General features: G+C 49.2%; 1 protein-coding gene across 1 annotated transcript; it reads left to right on the top strand.

Moving 5' to 3' along the window:
• Window positions 1-9,132: 9,132 nt before the first annotated feature.
• LOC122366831 lies at window positions 9,133-15,559 on the top strand. Its single transcript, XM_043339446.1, has 12 exons — window positions 9,133-9,187; window positions 10,374-10,523; window positions 10,707-10,774; window positions 11,391-11,498; window positions 11,720-11,842; window positions 12,285-12,397; window positions 12,641-12,722; window positions 12,951-13,109; window positions 13,456-13,568; window positions 13,937-14,007; window positions 14,369-14,503; window positions 14,660-15,559. The coding sequence occupies exons 1-11, from the start codon at window positions 9,133-9,135 to the stop codon at window positions 14,497-14,499; spliced, it is 1,173 nt and encodes a 390-aa protein (XP_043195381.1). The 3' UTR covers window positions 14,500-14,503; window positions 14,660-15,559.
• The last annotated feature ends 3,440 nt before the right edge of the window (window positions 15,560-18,999 follow it).

The raw sequence follows: 18,999 nt of genomic DNA, 5'->3' as shown, positions 1-18,999 counted from the left end.
GGTTGTAGCCAAGTGTTTGTAATATGAATGTCGAATGTTCAGTATCCCATGGTACTCAGCACATTATTATAGCCCATCAATGTACAATACGAGCATGAGTTGCCTGCTCAGCGATTAGGTCATTTATTAACAACAAAGAGGTCGCGTGCTTACTACCATTGATCGCGTGTTTACCACCATTGTCTGCGGGCGTAACGATAAGTGTTGGCCTGTCATCGTCCGCGGTAACCTGATCCACTCAGCACTAAATGCGCTCTGCTGCTGTCATGTCAATGACAGTTGGAGACCTGGCTCGACGTGTGACCTGCCATCAATCCATGACGTAGTCCGCCGCTCCCAAGGCTCGCCTGTTGTGTGGGTGGGATGCCCGTGCACTGGGGGCCCTACTGATCGCCCTGGCGCCCACACACCACCCACCCGCGCCGACTGTGACAGTCCCGGCGGCTCGAGCGAGCGGCGCCGGAAGACCCATACATCCGGCGGGCACCGGACCGCGGCCGAGGCCGCTGAGGGCAGGGTCTGAGGGGCCCTGGAGGTCAGCCGGCTCATCGCAGACTTCTAGAGAGTCAGTGCACCGGCAACAGATGAAACGGGCCGGCGAGAATCGCATCGACAGCGTGAACACATCAAACGTGTCTCCTCTCACAGAGCAGATCAGATAGATATGTATATGTAAATAGACGCTACTTTCGATCGCGTACCCAATTGCCTGCTCTTCTCTCTCCTCTTTCTGTCCTATCCTTTCTCCCTTATGCCATCTTTCTCTCATTTACATCCAATTATATCCCAATTCAGGACATCATGGAAAGCGTAATCTAGCCTGATAAGCTGAGATCAAGGCGCCTACACCGTGCCGAAACACAATATCCACGCGGTGGGAATCCTGTTCGCAGCAAATCGCTTTTCAATAGGTTTTCTGATTACTTATGGCATCGTATGTACGTAAGCACGTAATCATGTCTGGAAAATAATCACGTAACTGCAGATTCATGACACATTTGTCTTCCGTTACTGGCATTGTTCTGCCAAAACTGACATCTGGCACTGAGCTTTCGGAGGAGTGAAATACGCATGCTGGCGTGGGCCGCATACATTCCACAAATGCATTCTCTAAAATGGTTTTTAAATTCAACAGCCGGAAAAAGAGGATGTATTGTGACACATTAATCAAAATTGGCGTGCTGAGAATAGAAACGATATTTTTGCTTTCTATTTATGATACCATAGTCGTCTGATTTATCCAAGTACAGCGCGAAACTAAAATATGTGTGAAATTTATGGGACAGCGCATGATATTACATATTTCTCCCTTTTTAAGTACACATCAAACATGGATTTTTCAGCCATCGATCATTAAGATTCGATGATTCGTAGCATCCGAACAAAATGTAAACCTATGCATTATGCGATTTTGTGTCTGATTAGCAAAACGGGAGTCCCATTTAATTCTGTTCACGCCAGTTCGTGCGGGAATAGCCTGTGATTGGTTTTTGGCTGACGATGGTCTGATGAAGCGAGTCGTCTCCACAGAGGTAGGAGACGAACCTGCTGGAGCGGTCTTTTATGTGTGTCTGACGGAGCCAGACACAGGGAAGACAGGCACCTTAACGACCAGATTCAGACCCGACTTCAAAACGAACTCCGCAGAAACTGGCAGATCTCGGGGAGGAGCAGAGAGGCAAAGACACTTCAGTTACGTTTGAAATTGGTGAAAAATTTCATTTAACTAGTTACAAAAATTGCTACAAACGTAATTTGCTAAATTACTTTTTGATGTCTTTGTCTTGTTTCTGAACGTAACATTCAAGATTGTCGTCAGAAACGATAAGCATTGATGGAAAACCTGTTCAGCACTGTTAATCTTCAGCATTATGAAAAGAGGTCCGTTGTTCCGCCATATTGTATGTCTTAACATCAACTACCTGTTGATTGTTTCGGCCTGAAATTGGAGTCTCGCCATTAGTCGTGACAGCTTTTAATGATCAACCAAAAAGTTCAGACCCCGTCAGCAACAAGTATGTAGACTGCTGCTTTGAAGATAATTTATAGTATCATTAGCTTTGATTTTTAAGTTGCATTCTGCTTATTGTCAGAGTCACGTAATTCTGCTCTTTTCTAGCCTCTTGAATATGCCATTACGGTGGAACTACGACCCGTAAATGTGTTGGTTAGATAAGTTTACAAAGCAAAGCTCTTTAGAGCCTTTTCATTTATTGACTCCTAAATTCTAAGTCATTGGAGTGATTGCACGAAATGATTCTGCGGAGGAGGAACTGCAGAACAGATAAAATACTTGCAAACTGTTCAAAGTCCATTAGCCTTTTGTGACTACCGCGCCGTTCCAGAGGACCACTCTAGTGAAGGGCCCTTTACAATCTATCTTTTGAACCCAGCGCGACAGAAAATAGCGCCCACCCGACCTCTGCTGTCATTTTTCAGTGAGTCGACACGCTCGCTGCGTCAGAAAGTCTGGAACTACCCCGGTCAGGGCTGTGTAGCCGGGGGGAGGGGACGCTCGGTGGGTGGGATGGGATAGGGGGAGGGTATTATACGACCTGTCCAGCCGGGCACGGAATCCGCCATTGATCCTCATATTGGCCAACTGAATGATTGATGGCTGTGAAACAAGCCCGCACCAGCGGCGGACTCTGGATTACCAGTGTTGGCTGCCGTTCGCGGTGTTGAACCAGCCCGTCGGATTCACGTGGTTTGGAAAATCGTTTTGTTTCCAGTAGATTGTTGTTTCAGAAAAAAACAAGTTTATCTTTCGCATCCTTTCACCACTGGGAACGGGCAGGACGAGCAAGTATCAGGGACCAGAACCTAACATCACAAATATAAGTGCCGACACATTGTAAGCATCACCTTGGCTCGAAAGATAACTAAGTAAAAAATAGTCCGTAATACGGTGTCGCTACCCTTGATTGATAGCAAGCAGCAAGCCCTCGCAGGAAGCTATCCCTGGATATTATTCCATCAAATATTTTGAGTAAGCTCCGTCAATATGGTATCGCATATAAACCGTTACAACAAAATGAAGAGAATTTTTTTACAATCACATTCAAAACTCGTATTCCCTGCAGGACCATCCATATTCAATGTTTTTGCTTTTCATTCCCTGAGACCGGAGCTCAGCTGTTTTCCGCCATCAGAACTCAATAATAAGCCTCATTTCTCTCACATCCAGCAGAGTAACACCCCGGCCCCAGTCCCTAATCGCTGATCATGATCAATCGCCCCCCCCCCCCCCCCTGTCTCGCTCGGCCGACCGTCCACCCGTGCCGGGTCGAGGTCAGGTCCTCGCCGTGAGTCTGATCCCCCCCGCCCCTGTCCCACCTGACACGACCTTCGATCGCGTCGTCCAATCGCGCGTGGCGCAAGGCTGAGCCGCTCAATAGCGCCGCGCGGCGGCAATACACGGCTGGGAGCGCTGTTCGCGCCGCTGAGGGCCACTTTCCGGCGGCTGGCGAGGTCAGGTCAACGCCGAGCGATCGACCGCTTGGCTATAGGTATACAGAATGGCTAGTGGCTACAGGATAGGTGGCGACGCGACGCATCCAATGACTTATTGGACCGTGCCCGTTTTCTTTCCAACGGATTATGGGTTGGAGATGCTGTCTGGTGCCCGAGCTATGTTTCAGTATGTTTGAAAATCACGTAAAAGCAAACTCATTTGCCAAGACCCATAATCCATCCGTAGCAAATGTATTCGTGAAAGTGTTGCAACCAATAATGCTCGAAATACACACATGCTTTTTATTGATGAAGCTCGACGGCGTAACTAAAAAAAGGATTTGTAGGCACAATATGCTTCAAAGATAATGGAAATGGAAACACTAGTTTTCAAATGATTACAGATGAACTGAACAAACAGTTCAAAAGGAAATAAAACTAATTTTTCGCCTTCTCATCGCGTAAGGAAGCAACATTTTAACCCGCGACCGCCTGGGGGGGGGTCGGATCCGACCCCCCCTCCGTTTTTCTTGAATAACTCATGAACCACTTTCGCTATCTACTTGAAACTTGGCATACCTTCTTCCCCATCAATTTGACGTCTCCTGTGCAATTTTTAAGAAAAAATTTCAAATTTTTTTTTGAGATATATCGATTTTAGTGATGTAACTACATGGCGTTTTTAGTCAAAAAGTGGTAAATGTTTAAAAAATCGCCAAAAATCAGGGTTTCAAGCAAATTGCAAATTAAGGACATGAAAAGACGCAGCTCAACGAGTTCTTTAAAATGGCTATCTCGGATTTTCCATAAAATGCATTTTTTACCCCTAAAAATTCAAAAAACTATATTTTTTGGAAAACAGCTAATAAAATCCAAAATTTGGGGAATTTCCAAAAAACCGGAATATATGTTGTAGAGCTGTATTAGGAAATTAGATTCCCCAAATTTCAACTTTCTATCTTGATTTTTGACTCCCAAATTGTAAAAAAAATAGCTCCAACATGCATAGGGAATGGTGACGTCATAAGCATTTTCGTGAATTAGAGGCACTTCTGAACATTGCATGTGAAAACAAATGGCACCACTAGATTCCTGGGACAAAGCTCGTCTAGAAAAGTGCATTTTTATGTCAATAATAAAAAGTTGAAAATTGACTTTTTTTCTTAGCCCTCGTTTAGTTATGTATAGTATAAACGATTTTTTATGCTTTCAATGCACACTTATCACCAGCACAGTGACTTGGGGTCACATATACCCATTACCATCGGATTCGGCGTGAAAAATAAGCCATAAAACATGTGTCGCACGCCCATGTAGCAGAAAGTGAAAACTGTGACCTTTCGTGACCTGACCTGACCTTGACCTGTACTTAGTATGACCCCTATACGCACATGGTACCTTCACTAGGCCTTTGAGGTCATTTTTGGTGAGTTTCGAGCAGCAGCTATCGATTCCGCTGTCCGTAAGCCGATTCATGCAAAACCCCTGAATTTGACCTTTGACCTGACCTTGACCCGAAAGTTGACCTCAATCTTAAAATCTTAAGAGTGCTTTGGGAAGGTCTCGTAGAGACCTTTCGGACGCCGCCTCGCGGGGCTCGATACGACCATTGGTGCTCGAGATAACAGGGGGGGGGGGTCGGATCCGACCCCCCCCCCCCAGGCTGTCGTGGGTACGGAAATAGCCCAGGCGGTGCCGGGTTAAATATCACATTCCTCACCTTGCACTCGTTTATAGACAGCATCGAATAGAAGATAGCAGATTTTTAACTATGTATTTACTAGTAAATAAGCATGAAAGGTGCCTCCCGTCCATAAATAAATGTGCATTTTACAGAATTTTTTGCAATGTCAGTGCAAATGTTCCAGTCTGTGATATTAGTGACATTCACAAAGGTCCGGACTACGGGTTCAGTATTTATCAAAACAAAGTTGCTTTTGATCTAACTGGCATACTGCAGACGTAAAACAATGGCGGGAGTAAATAACGATTGATCGTTCAAAGACGAAGCATGACGTCATTAAATTTGATATGTGGTCTTGAGTTTGATGCATTTAGCGTTTTTTAGCGTAAAAGTCACATTTCAGTGGAGAAAGAAACATTTAGCCGATGGCCCAGTATACAGTGTATCAGCCTTTGGCCGGTGATCCAGTATACAGTGTGTCAGCCCTCCGCCGGTGACCCAGTATACAGTGTATCAGCCCTCCCGTCGGTGATTGGCACCCGAAGTGGAGCCGTAAACCGCGCCTGATCACGGAGCGAGCTCTTACGCCGGCCGTTGGGCGGGAGTGTGGCCGGCCCGGCCGACGAGAGAACTTCCGTCTCAGACCACATCAGCCGTAAGTGTCGTCTGCTCCAGACAGACTCGGGGCTCTAAACCGGAGCGGGCAGTGAGACTGGGGAGGGCAGCAGAGGCCGGAGGGGTCGCGGGACGGCCGTACAGATTATCTGTTCAGTTACAGCCTGCCCGTCAAGGCAAGTCGTCGAAAAAAGGAAACAAGAGTATTGAGAGCCTAACAATGTCAAGAAAACCTTCTAAAACAATGCTGAACTAGAAAATTGTTTATCTTCACTTACTGAGAGCAGAAGATGAAGCTTTGATTGTACTGCCGTCATCCGGTGATTGGAAGCGTTTGTTGACACAGTGTGGGGCCGCAATTACGAGGCCAATTGGTACCACGCGGCTGACAGCCGAAGAACAGCGGAAGGATAGGCTCGCCCTAAATGGATTTAATTGGCTATCCAGGCAACAAAACACGACATCAAGAGCCAAGGCGGGCGTGGTCACCATGGTAGCCCGGGTCCAAACTCACACCAGCAGCGAATCTGCAGGTGTGCTCCCGTCTCAGCAAGGGACGCGTCATTGAACCTACCTGCATTCCGGAATGGATGCTGGATGGCTGTTTCAAGCAAAACATCTGTGTTCGGGAAATAGCTACATTAAAAACTTTCGTTTGTGCTTTTAACCTATTTTGAAGCAAAAAAAGCGCTGATAAAGAGAGTTTGCTTTCACTGCAAATGCAGGAATGTGTTCTAGTGATGAAGTCCAGTGAAGTTCATGCTGAAACTGATAGGCTTAAGCAAAATCTGATTTTTTAACAAGGAAAATCTGATCGCCAAATCTCCAGCCAACAGTATTCGTCTTTGTCGGCCAAAGCACTAAACACTGGACGCTCGACAAACAGGCCTTTCAGTACAGCCAGCCTCGCACCTGGGTGGTAGGCTGTACCGCAGCACTTCCGTGCATTGCGGCGCAGCATAATCTGCAGGCAGAAAGCCGAGCGTGAAGATACGCCTCGCGCCGTAGCAGCATCAGTCTTATGTAAATGCTTGTGGATATTCAGACCATCCTCAAGTGCTCACCATAAGAAGCAAAAGACCAAAGGACCTACGGAACAGTGCGCTCCTTACGGAAATTCAGCACTTAGGCACGCACAACCTGGACGTAATGCAAACCATCTTAAGTGTAAAATATGTACAGGCCCTGCCGAGCTGTCCCTGTGACAGCGCATCAAGAATGTGCATTAATTTTCCTACGCTGAGCCAAATCTGAATAGCAAATCATTTTTGGATAATCACTGCATCTTAGATTACAGCAAAATATAAGTCTAAGAGCTGATTTATAACTTGATGCTATTGTGATTGCAAGACACTTCTGTTCATGGCAAAGCTCCTAGAATAAATGCTTATTTTCTTCATATGCAGCAATTCTTAGTGCATTTTTTAGCCGACGCAGTTTTAGTGATGCACGAAACTGGTCGTTCATAGGATGAGATTTTCAGACATCCTATTTGCCTTCAGCGGCAAAAAACGAGTCTTTCCCCGGCGGGTGTTGGCGACAGCTCACAGCGCACGGCCACTCCCGGTCTCATTTCCTCTCTCAAATACGTGCTCCATTTCCAGACCCTGGTCACCAAACGAGATGGGGTCAATTTGTCTGTAAGCAGCGGGCGGTGTCGGCGATAAAACCCACCGTGAGGAGCGGCGGGTCCAGTGGGCGGCGGACACCTGGTGCGACGGCTGCACTGTCGGCGGGGCCGAGCCGGGCCGGTGGGGCACGGACCGTCCTCTGCACGGCACTGCCACTCCACGGCGGTCGATACACGGCGCACCGGAGTCCCCGATGGAATCCCCGTCGGAATCCAGGCGGATTCCCCGCCGCGGGAGCTCACACTGAAGGCCGCCGCGAAATCCCAGCGGGATATCCGTGGTCCTTCTAGCAGAGGTCTCAGCGGTCTTGTCAAGATTTGAGGCAGCGGCGGCAGAGACGAGATACTTCAATTTGTTTACGCAGGAACCTGAAACACGTGTTTTTAGTGTCAGCTTAATGAACAACTCATCTACGACACTATGTCTTGATAGTGTTATGGTGTTATGATGCATAGGTATTGTAATGCATAATAAGGCGTATTGATCAGCTGAAAGCTTATCACAAAGTGCATACGGTGTTCTAGCGATGCATCATTCCTCACCGACTGGGCGCTGCGACCATCACATTAGCAACATGATGGGACATTGTATTATGCACCGTAAAGATCTGGCTCAAAGTTTCATTCTCATTTTTGTTTTTGCCACTAATTGTTCTTTTTCAAAAGGAAGCCAAAATTGTCTAAATCTAAATGGGCACGCAATTCAAATACTTAGCACATTATGTGGTCAGATTATGTTGAATGCAATCACGGCATGTCACAGTCACGCAGTATCTCCTCGTTTGTCCCAGCATCCGCGTCTTTTTTCTTAGGTTTCATTACCTAAGTGCGAACAACACACGTTTTCATAACAAACATAGCAAGTAAGGCAGTTTTTTGTCGACACGTGGCTGACAAGGTTCTAGAAAGCTATGGATATCCAGAAACCACGGCGGCCATGGGCAGCTGAGTGGCGGCGCTGGGTGTATGATTCATCCCGCTATCGGTCTATCGTCACCTCAGTCGGCGCTGCGCGCCTGTCAGCCAGGCTCACACAGAGCTCACCACCTAATCCCCGACATGGCATGCCTCAAGTGGTACGTTCATCCAGCCACTCGACACTCGGCCGCAGGCTGTCACTCAGCACCGAGGTTTGAGAGCCGCGCGAGCCTCCAGCGCCGGCTCCGCGGAACTTATACCGGGAACCGCTCGCAGTCGCCGCCGGCGGACTCGGCATATCTGCGGCGCAGAGCGCTGAGCGATGGGGCCACTCCACTTCCCCAGATTTACTGCGCGGTCACAGCCAGAGGTGCTCGCCAGGATGGGAGAGCAGTGCCTTGGGACAGAAAAAAAAATCTCCTTGACAAGCTATACCTAAGCTTGTCGCATAACCCTCCCGCAAAATAGATGCAAACCGAAGATTAGCAGATCGATACATCAGGAAAAAGTATATTTAAATGCAATATGCTTCGCATTCCTGACTTTTAAAAGGGCAATGCATTGTTTCTTCGTTAAAGACTTATCATCTCAGGGCTCCGTTATTGAAAAGATAGATAAAATACACAATATGCATGGTCAGAGTTCCAGAAATGCGTAAGCGTCCCACCTGTCTTTGATCCTTACTGCAAACAGCGGCGATATTCACAAATCCAACAGAAGATAGTCGGCTTGAAGTCGGCAAACGTCGCGGCCCTGTTGGGCCAGGGATTGGGCCAGGGATTGGAGGGATTTGTCGCATTAGCGGACCGATAGCACATCCGGCTGACACGCGATGCCTGCCGCTGTCTCCGTCCACAGTCTACAGAGGCTACAACGACAGGTGGACAGTGCGGGGGAGGGGGCAGGGGACACGGGTCAGGTACGTGAGAGCAGCAGCAGGAGCGGCGGACAGTCTGGTCTCGGAGCTCCGTGATTGAACACCTATCTGAAAGTGGTCTGCGGCGTGTATTGTGGCCTCGAACTCTTGCAGAAATCAATAATCGTCTCTTTTGAAGTTGTCTTTTCAGTGGGAATTGTCTCACAATTATGGCTAGGATTGTCAGTGTGTTTATAGCTCTTTTCGCTTCAAGCCTGCCAGGTAAGTCCCATATGTTTACCAACTTCGGTATATTCATATAAACAACACTGCATTATTACCAACTCATTTTCAGCAGTGTCACTTTTCTCTATCTAAATCAAGTCGCATCAACCCAGTTTTTTATAAATTTAGTCCGAACCTTATGATGGGAAGGATTCACAAGGACAGAGCCACCGCTAAGCAAAGCTTGTTGCGGTGACCCTGCCCTCTACCCTCCGATCGCGCAATCCCAGTTCTATGGCAGAATTTAGAGTCCAAAGTTTAACGTGCGCAAATAGCCGCGCACGGCCGGTCCCCTCACTGACTTCGCCAGGCTACGGCCTGCCACCAACCGCAACCATATCTGTCAGGAGGCCCATAAATGTCAAGCGCCCGTCGCGCTCCGAACTCGGACTGTTGTAACCGGGAACGCGTGCTCTCACCACGCGGAGTCCAACGCTCTACCAACTGAGCTACGGGACCGGCAATTTGTTTGTTTGACCGGCAGTTTGAAGGAAATACATTGAAAATTATAAATGCTTTAATTAATTGTATCGCTCTAGCCTGCAAAAAAATGACAAGTCCGGTGTAAAAGAAGACTGGACTGTGTATACAGTCTTCTTTTACACGAGGTCATACTCGAGCAGCGAAGGCGAACTAACTTTTGGCATTATTTTCGATCGCCCTAAGCACCTATGCAAAAGAGCTAGTTTTATGTATGTTTTTCTGTGTTTGTTTCCGCAGGTGTGCAGAAGGTGACAGGACAAGTCGAGACGCCCTCGGACATTGTACTTGATACCGCTTCTACGCCTTGTAGGTGGCTGCCATTTTTCCATTAGTACTACAATCGAATGTTTAATCGAAATACCAGCTATGAGTGATTCTAAATATATTTCAAATAATTAAAAACTAAGGCTAACGTGTAGCTCTCGTCCCATTTCTCCACCTGTTCTCAGCTCCGACCGGTGCGCCGTGCACGCCGCTGCTGTTTGACCAGCGCCAGTATCGCCTACAAACCACTGAAAGCTTCATCGGCGTGCTGACGGTGTTGATCCCGGCGGCCAACTCGGGTGTGAGCGGCTACAACGTGCGCACGCGCGGCTACGGTGAGACGCGCGCTGCCTAGTGAAGGTTTTGGGTGGCCCGCACTGGACCATTCCAGCTTTGGTAAAACGCACCACACGGTGGTGAGGTGCACACCGAACTGTACGAGCACAAGTACCGCTGATAGTTTTTTTTTCTCTCTAAAACTCTGGATTGTGTGAGCAATGGTGTATTTTTTCTTGCAGAGTCAAGCCTTACTTTGAACAACATCACAGGAATATTGCAGAAGGCTCGCAAGATGCCATACCAACGGGTAAGTCCCGAGACCCGGGTCAGATGCACTCTAAGCTGAGGGACTCTATCCTAATGGACCAGCAGCCTGTTTGATTGTTGTTGTTTTTTTTTACTCTTGTCAAACAAATATAATACTTAGGTACCTTGTGTTCGATTAGACTTTCTCTCGGGGCTAACATGTGAAATAAAGATAAACCATACATACATACTTTCCAACGCAAGGGAGAATCATTTATCTCCCAGTGTCGCCAGTTCTCAGTGTCGCCTCTCCCGGTTATCGTTGTGTCAACATATACTCGTCTGCCGCGTATGCCGCCCGCTTTCCGGAGTGGCCGGCGCCGTTTGTATGCAACTCTGTGACTGTCCCAGGACAATCTGTTGCTCGGCCGGGCCGCAGGCTGGCCTGGGAGCAGAAAATCGGCTCACCGGCCAGCTACAGCGAAACTGGCGTCCAGGGAGCGCCCGGCCGCTCTGAGCCGGCGTACGCGGCAGATATTGCTGATATGATGAAGGGCCGTTTTCTGCAAAATAGGATAGACTGCTCCGAGACTTCATTCAAGGAACATGAGTCACACTGGGGTCGTCTTGTCCTAGCTATACTACTGAATTGTTGACGAGCTGGGTTTGGTTGTCAGGTGGAGTTATTGGTGCAGGGCGAGACGGCAACATCAGAGAAGAAAAATGCCACAAACAGCACGGACATCGTGGATGTGGATGAAACGCTGATCATCATTGACATTATGGTAAAAATGAATGTTGTCTGACGTTTGATAAGATTTGAATGTTACATCATTAGCGCATTATGTAAATTATATGGCGTGGATACCTTCAATGTATAATTTTTCTAAGCCAAAAAGCAATGCTTTCTATAAACTATTTTCTTTTCAGGGAAGCAATTGTCTCTAACAGCTTGGCGAGTCGTGCTACCGCTCAGGCCTCAGCGTTGACAATGTCTTTGTTTCAGGATGAAAACGACTCGCCTCCGCTGATGGATTGCTCTCTGTACGGCGACACCTGCGATAATTTAGTGGTGGGGTTCCCCGCGTCGCCGACCGCCGTTCTTCCCGCGCCGCTGCTGCGGCTCACTGTGAGTGAGAGACACGAGCTCAGAGAGCCATGGCTCAGCTCAGAGAGAGGCAGCTCAGCATTAGCTCAAAGAGTCGTGCCTTAGCTCAGAGAGGGCGTGCCCTAGCTCAGAAAGGTCGTGCCTTAGCTCAGAAAGGTCGTGCCTTAGCTCACAGAGGGCGTGCCTTGGCTCAGAGAGGTTACACTCGATTACGGAGGCCGTATCTGAGCTCAGCGAGTCGTACCTTGGCTCATGCAATCGTACATTAGCTAAGAGCGGCCGTCCGTTAGCTCAGAAGACCGCATTTTAGTTCAGAGAGCCGCAACTTAGTTCAGTGAGGTCGTACGCTGGCTTAGAGAAGCCGCACCTCAGCTCACATAGGCCCTACCTAGCTCAATGAGCTGTATCTTAGCAGTCACCGTCTACTTTATCAGCCACCGTCCTTCTCTCCTGTTGGTCTCAGGTGACGGACGCGGACACGGGCTCGTTCGGTGTGGCCGGTATCCAGTACTCGGTCAACTCGACCTCCTTCAGCGTGGACCCGAGCGGCCTTCTTTGGCTGGTCGACCCGGACCTGTGAGAGGCGACAGGCCACTTTGCTGGGGACACGGAGGGAATAGCCCGGCGTCCGCTGTGTGACGGGGCAGAGATGTCGGGACCATTTCAGTCACGCTATTTATTTATAATCCACCTTTCCAGCTATCGTGTCACGATGAGAATTCCCATCCCTAACGATTCATTGGTCCCCACCATACTTATTTTCAGTCCAAAGTTTCCTGTTGGTTAGAACATTAGCATGATTATTCGACTACTTTCCAGAAGTGACGAGCAAGTAGTCGTCCTGACAGCGAAAGACAACTTAGGTCGGCAGCCTTATATGCAGTCGCAAGCTTCAATCACAGTAAGTACTAAGTACTTCCCTTCGAGTCTCCACTTCACCATTTTTCTATCATATAATCGCTCAGGATCAACCTCATAACGAGCAATCACTCACACAGGATCTCTCCAGTCTGACCAGATTCCAGGTCCACCGCTGCCTTGCCGGCAATTAGCGCGGTGGTTTCCCTGCCTCATCTCGTCGTCTGTCAGGGGCCGGCTGTGATCCCGCCTGTCCCGGTGTGGTCCGCAGGCGCTGCCCGTCACCGACAGACAGCTGTTCTTCGTCAGCGTCCAGCGCCAGCTGACGGCCGCTAGTGACGTCACAGAGCTACTGGAGGATATCCGTTCAGCCGGCGGGTTCAGTGCGGTGCTCTCTCCCCAGCTCCAGGGCATCAACTACGGCAGTCAGGTGCAACAGGGACGGGGAATCGATCATGGCAGTTGGAGTGTGACCACCAGCCGTAAACGGTAAAGCAGAAAGCAAAAGTAGCCTAGGAATAAGGAAAATTGTTGGCCCGGTCCTGCGACTTTCTGCGGTCTTCGGTCAATCTTCGAAGTCTTACAGCATTGGAAGCATTGCAAACACAGGCATGCGCCAGCTGCTAGCAAACGCGGCGACAGAATATTAGAAAAACCGTCTGTGTGTCCTGACTCGATTGACCTAGCAGTCCCCTGACCTGATTCGATTGACCTGCTTGTCCGTGACCTGACTGATAATTTCCTGTCTCATGACCTGACCTGCTGCTCCGATACAGGTGGACAGAGTGATGGCCTCGCCAGGGAACGGCACGAGTCAGCTGTACGTCTACGCCATCGGTCGGGACAGTGACGGAGCGTATCGCGTGGTGGAGAGAGACGAGTTTCAGAGGTGAGACAGCTGGCGCTCTGTTTTTGTCGAATGCAATATTTGTAGCTGCTGTATCGTTGTTTGTAATCCATAAACCATTTGTCTGAATGACAGTTATATGTAGAATCTTTTCTTTTTGCATTTAGGTATTGTCAAAGTAAAAGTTATTTGACATTTACATTACACAAAAGAAATTTATGCCTTATTCATCAAAATATGTGAAGACTCTTGTTTTATTTCCTTTTTTTCTCGCAAATAACTTGTGCTTCAAAGTGTTTTAACTTTTTACGGTAAATAGACTGCTGAACACAATTCTTAACCCGGCAATATCAAGTGATGAGATTAGTGTGTTTTCCGCTGAGCCCTTACCCAGCCCTGGTTTCTGTCAGTGCGCTGGGAAAGATGGCAAAGTCAGACACCGTGCGGTACGTCGAGAGCAAGGAAGACCAAATGAACAGAGGTACGGTCAGTCGAAATGGTAATAATGGTTATTTGGAGGTTCCGAAAGACCCTACGCGAGTCATTTTCAATCACTTCGTAATCATGGACACTGCGTTTGTGGGGCTTTTCTGCGTCACTGTAGGTTTTTTATGAGAGAACTTTTTCGCTGGAATTTTGTTTTTATTTTTAGAGACATCAGAATACCAAAATCAGGCTTTCCTAATATCTTAGCTCTACAGCGAAATACGTAACAACTAACAACAGTGCACCACGCCGAGGCCAATAATGGCCATCATCTACACCCTCACACTGCGTTGTTCAGGGTTGGATTAGCGTGCCCGAGTGGGCCCCGTTGACCGAGTCTCCCTTCGATCCCCCAGGGGGCGGGGAGGAGGACACGGAGACGGGACTGATCGTCGCCCTTGCCGTCGTCTCCTGCCTGCTGGCGGCGGTCATTGTCGCCGCTGTGTTCAGAGAGTACACAGTTCGGCGGCGCAGCAGGAGCGACTGAACAGGTAGCGTGTTGCGGGGAACAGTAATTTTCCTCCCCCTGAATATAGCCGATGATATAAGGTCTAGAGCTGAGTGATCTTAGACGTGTCCGTGAAAATGAAATTTCATCGGACTGTTGCAGCCTTCTAAATGTAACCAGCCACCACTGTGTGTTTCAGGAGACAACTCAAAAGGAAGCAGTCTGATTAATGGTGATAAGGTTACGGGCCGGACATCAAAGATTCAGCGCCAGGCCTAAGTTATCGAACCAACAACAGAAATTCCGAGAATTGATGAATCGCGTGCAGCATGTTCGGTTAAAATTGATAGCCTTTTGATGTAGTGCTAAGAAATTTATTTAGACGTGAAAAGCCGGATATATCATTGAATACGGTGAAGGATGAGTGGAATTTGCAGCAATGGTGCATCGATTCATTCCAAACAACGAGACAATAACTCTTTTCTAAATACCAATGACCCGGAAGCTATTCAGAGAAAGTCCCAATAATTTCCTACCACGGGCATTCTATTCAATGGCCTAGCCAATAACCATAGGTGAATGTAAGTACCTCATCATAACATGTCTATACATCGATACCCACATGCCGACAGGAATAGCTGCCGTGGGTGGATGGATATACCTATTTATAGTCACCGTGGATATACCAGCAGGTCAGGTCACAGAAGGGGTCACATTTCCATTCAGCTCACCGTAAGGCGTAAACTGTAGCATACTGAGCATTACATAAGCTTGCAGGGTCATCCACTCGACCGGCAGGCATAGTTAGACACATGAAGCATTATAGGAGCTGGCTGGACTGCCCGCTGCCCTTGGTTTGTTTTAAAGTGTCCAGCTGTGTCAGCCGTGGTTTATTCTACCTCAAATAAATAGATAATGCAGCAGAATGTGTGGCAACATGCCAAATAGTGTGATTGCTCGATTATTGCATAGTCAATACCTACATGGATTGTTGTAATAAAATAATGTGTGATGCGAGTAGCATTTAAATATTTATTTTGAACGACAACGGATGCTGATCAAGTGCATTTTGTTCCATGTTTGTAGATAGCAAATAAACACCGCCATTTTACCTCCCCGTTTACGTTTGTCCACCGCAGACATTGCCTAGTAAGCACAAAGTACTTCGTTCGTTGAAACGCATGCTTTTCATTTCATTTTCTGCTGTCATCTAGTTCCAGTTGTACATCTGACGAGTTCACAGCCAGATTATGAGATAATCTTGCGTATCAGAATACCATAAAGGAGAGTCATCCATCACGGATGCTCGATAAAGTGTCACATTCTCTCACTCAACACTCTCTCCTGTGTTTGCGCGGCCATGGGATGGTCGACTCTGGGCTCTGGCATGAAGCATGGAAGACAGATTTACCTCGCGGGTTGGATCTCAACCGCTACGCCGCATGGGGCTTAAGACCATCATCGGCCCCACCCCAGCTGCACGGAGCGGTACTGGGACTATAGAAGACCTCCGGACGTAGGCCTATGTCGGCCTGTGTGGGCTATAGACACCACCGCCTCGCCGGCTGCCGCCCCGCGGGGTGCTGGGACTTTGGTCGATAGCGGGCCGGTCACCAGCGCGACACCATTGACTAAAACCGGCACGACAATTCACACACCGGCAACAGAGTCCACGACTGGCAACCAGACTGCTGAAACGGCCGAAACTCTGCCGAGACAGTCTTCAACGCTGATGAAGCATGCTAAACTGGTCCACAACGTAACAGAGACTGCTGAAACAGATTTCACAACAGAACTAATGATTCTGCTGGAATGGAAGTCAGTGGAAGTCAGTGTTTGAAGTTACTGGTCACAAAACATGGCCTCAGACAAAACGGTTTAACAATTGCCTGCAACCTTTTTCTCCCCGCTAGCTAAACGTACAATTTACCCTACATCAAATTGTTGTCAGATTCAGTCCTGTGACACCAGCAAACAAGTTTTAAAATGCTTCAATTTCAACGTTTTCGAGCCGCCTACACACCTGTAAGCACGGATAATGGCTGTTTTAATCTTCCTACCGCTTGGATTATTTTGCCTCATATTTCCGCTCGGAGTCATCTCGAGTGCTCTGTTGTTTTTCCGGGTGCGTCTCCTCATCCAAGAACTAATTTAGTTTAATCGATGACTCTTGTTGCCGGTTTATCGACCAATTTAACGAGCCAGCGCAGCAGTGTCGGTAAGTGCACTTATGCGCCTCACATTACCAGTTCAAGGACGGTACGGAAGTCGCCTAGGTCAACACACAAGTTCAACTGAAACGCTGGCCTGGCTGGTAAGCTTATTTCTCGGTTGCTCAAACGTTGAAGCTCAACCGAGAATACCCCGAGACGCTCGGCCATCCAAATCAGTCAAAGCAGCTCACTGTGCTGGGTGCTCAGCTGCCGATAGGTAAATAGAAAAGTCAAAAAGATTTTGATGCAGTGTCATCCAGTACGGCCTGATGTATACAGTTTAGCCCAGTAAAGATCAGCAGACGGTCATACGCAAAGAGCATGTGTCTGCAAGTCGGCGGTGAAGCCGACCAGACCAGACCCAGTCCTGTATTGGACCACCAGGAGCGGTCCGCCCGCGCTGTGGACAGGTCGGGCTCTGCTTTGGTGTCGGTGGCGGCGGGCTGGTCAGGCCGGGTCTCGGCTGTGGCGGCAGTAGGCTGATCAGACCAGCCCGGCTGCAGTGTTGTGCCCATATCAGACCAGCGCTGTTGTGACCGTGTTGTGCCGATCAGACCAGCGCTGTTGTGACCGCGGGTCGGCCGGTCGGGAGGAAGGGCCCAGCTGTGGTGTTGTGCCGATATCAGACCAGCGCTGTTGTGACCGTGGGCCGGCCGGTCGGGCCACCGTTCGGTCGATGGTGAGCCGTGTCGGTGGGTCCGCCGACCGGCTACCGGCGCCCCGACTGAATAAAACATCCCCGGCCGGTGCCGGACGCGCCGGTAACTCGGTTACCCGGCTCCGCCGACTGCCGCGTGCCCCTACTGAGGGGGGACGGGGCGTCACGTGACACACAGCCGTCCGTCACGGCACGCACGGCAGTCGTGGGGCGGCGTCACGCGGGACCGTGACGGTCACTGACAGCGGAGACCTTACAGGGACCCCACTGGAGTGGGTCTGTAGGCAGTCGGGAATGCACATTTTCGAGCGCTCCTCGAGGGATCCATAACTGCAGGTTGTTTGAAAATCAGACAAACACTATTCGTTAGTATTTTGATGATGAGCCCAGTGATCAAAATTGAACAAATAAGTGTTTGCAGCTGCTTCAAATAAAGAAATAACAGTAAGGAAGGCGAAAAACTTAAAAGCTTTTCCAGTTGTTTGAGTTGCTGGCCTCCTATCAGACCACTTTTCCTCAGATATATTCATCACATGGGCCTGCGCCATGTTGACACCACACCATCGCTTTGTAATACCCAGTGTCTACATGAGCGTCATGAAGTCCAGTTCCCGGACTCCAATGGAACCGTGCGGCTGCATCCCCCATCGACCCGATCGACCGGGACCGCGATCGGAGGTCATGCCACTGGCTGCGTGTATTATGAACGGCGCAGACATGCTCCAGTGCGATGTTTGCCAGGGAAGCGCACCGATGACTCTATGCAATTTGCAGTTTGTCTTTGCCTGCACGCATTTGCCCTGTACGAATGTGTCTGTTTTTATTGCTCGGTAGAATGAATATACGAAGTGTTTGGCGTTTGCGTTGCGGCAAACGCCAAACAAAGTGTCTGACGGTGCGGAGTGCGTGCCAAGAGCTCACGACATCCTGGAAGGGTTCTTTCGGCGCGTGCATTTGTCTGTCCACACCGCGTGATTGCCCGGCGCTGACACTCGTCCTTCGTCAAGGTGCCGTCTCTCGGCTCTGGTGCTCCGCGCCGGCCTATCGCCGCTCTCTGTTTACCCATCCGCGCCCCGTGGCACGGCTATAGCCGCAGCGAGACCGCCCGTTCCGGGGAGCGGGTCACATCACAGGCCGGCGGCGCCCCCGGGACCGCCCTCTGCGCCGCGCCGAACTGGTGTTTACTTCCCACTGATGTCGATACGGCCGACACTCGCGGCGCGGTGCGGCGTTTGATGACGCGGCTGCAGCGCGGGCTCTCCGGTGGAGACGTAAGGCCAGACAGCCGGACGCCCAAGGAAGGCGTGTGGCCGGTTCGTGACCCGAAAACTGGGCCTGGGCTGTGCAGAGTGAATATTTTAGGCTGCCCTCGGCCCCTAACAGCTGTGGGTGACCCTGAGCTCAGCACTCGACTCAGGTCACGCCCAAACGCTTTGCGTTGTTTAATCTGCGTCAAACAACGCACAAGAGTAACCAATGGTGCAAAGATAATGTTAAACTGAAGTGTTGAGTGAGTAAGCCTTTTCACTGGCAGTTTCCAGTGAATACATCAACATTTATTTAAGCTGAGAGCTAAGACAGTGCCAAGGCCAAGAGATGTTAGGTATTCGCCTGGGTAGGACAAAAAGTTTGAGAGTACCTTTATGCAGTTTTGGTGCCCTTTAGTAG

The sequence above is a fragment of the Amphibalanus amphitrite genome, unplaced genomic scaffold (genome assembly GCF_019059575.1).
Source record: "Amphibalanus amphitrite isolate SeventyFive unplaced genomic scaffold, NRLGWU_Aamphi_draft 000833F_arrow, whole genome shotgun sequence".
NCBI lineage: Eukaryota > Metazoa > Arthropoda > Thecostraca > Balanomorpha > Balanidae > Amphibalanus > Amphibalanus amphitrite.
Note: the sequence above shows the minus strand (reverse complement) of the source record. Positions and strands in the feature narration are given on the sequence as shown.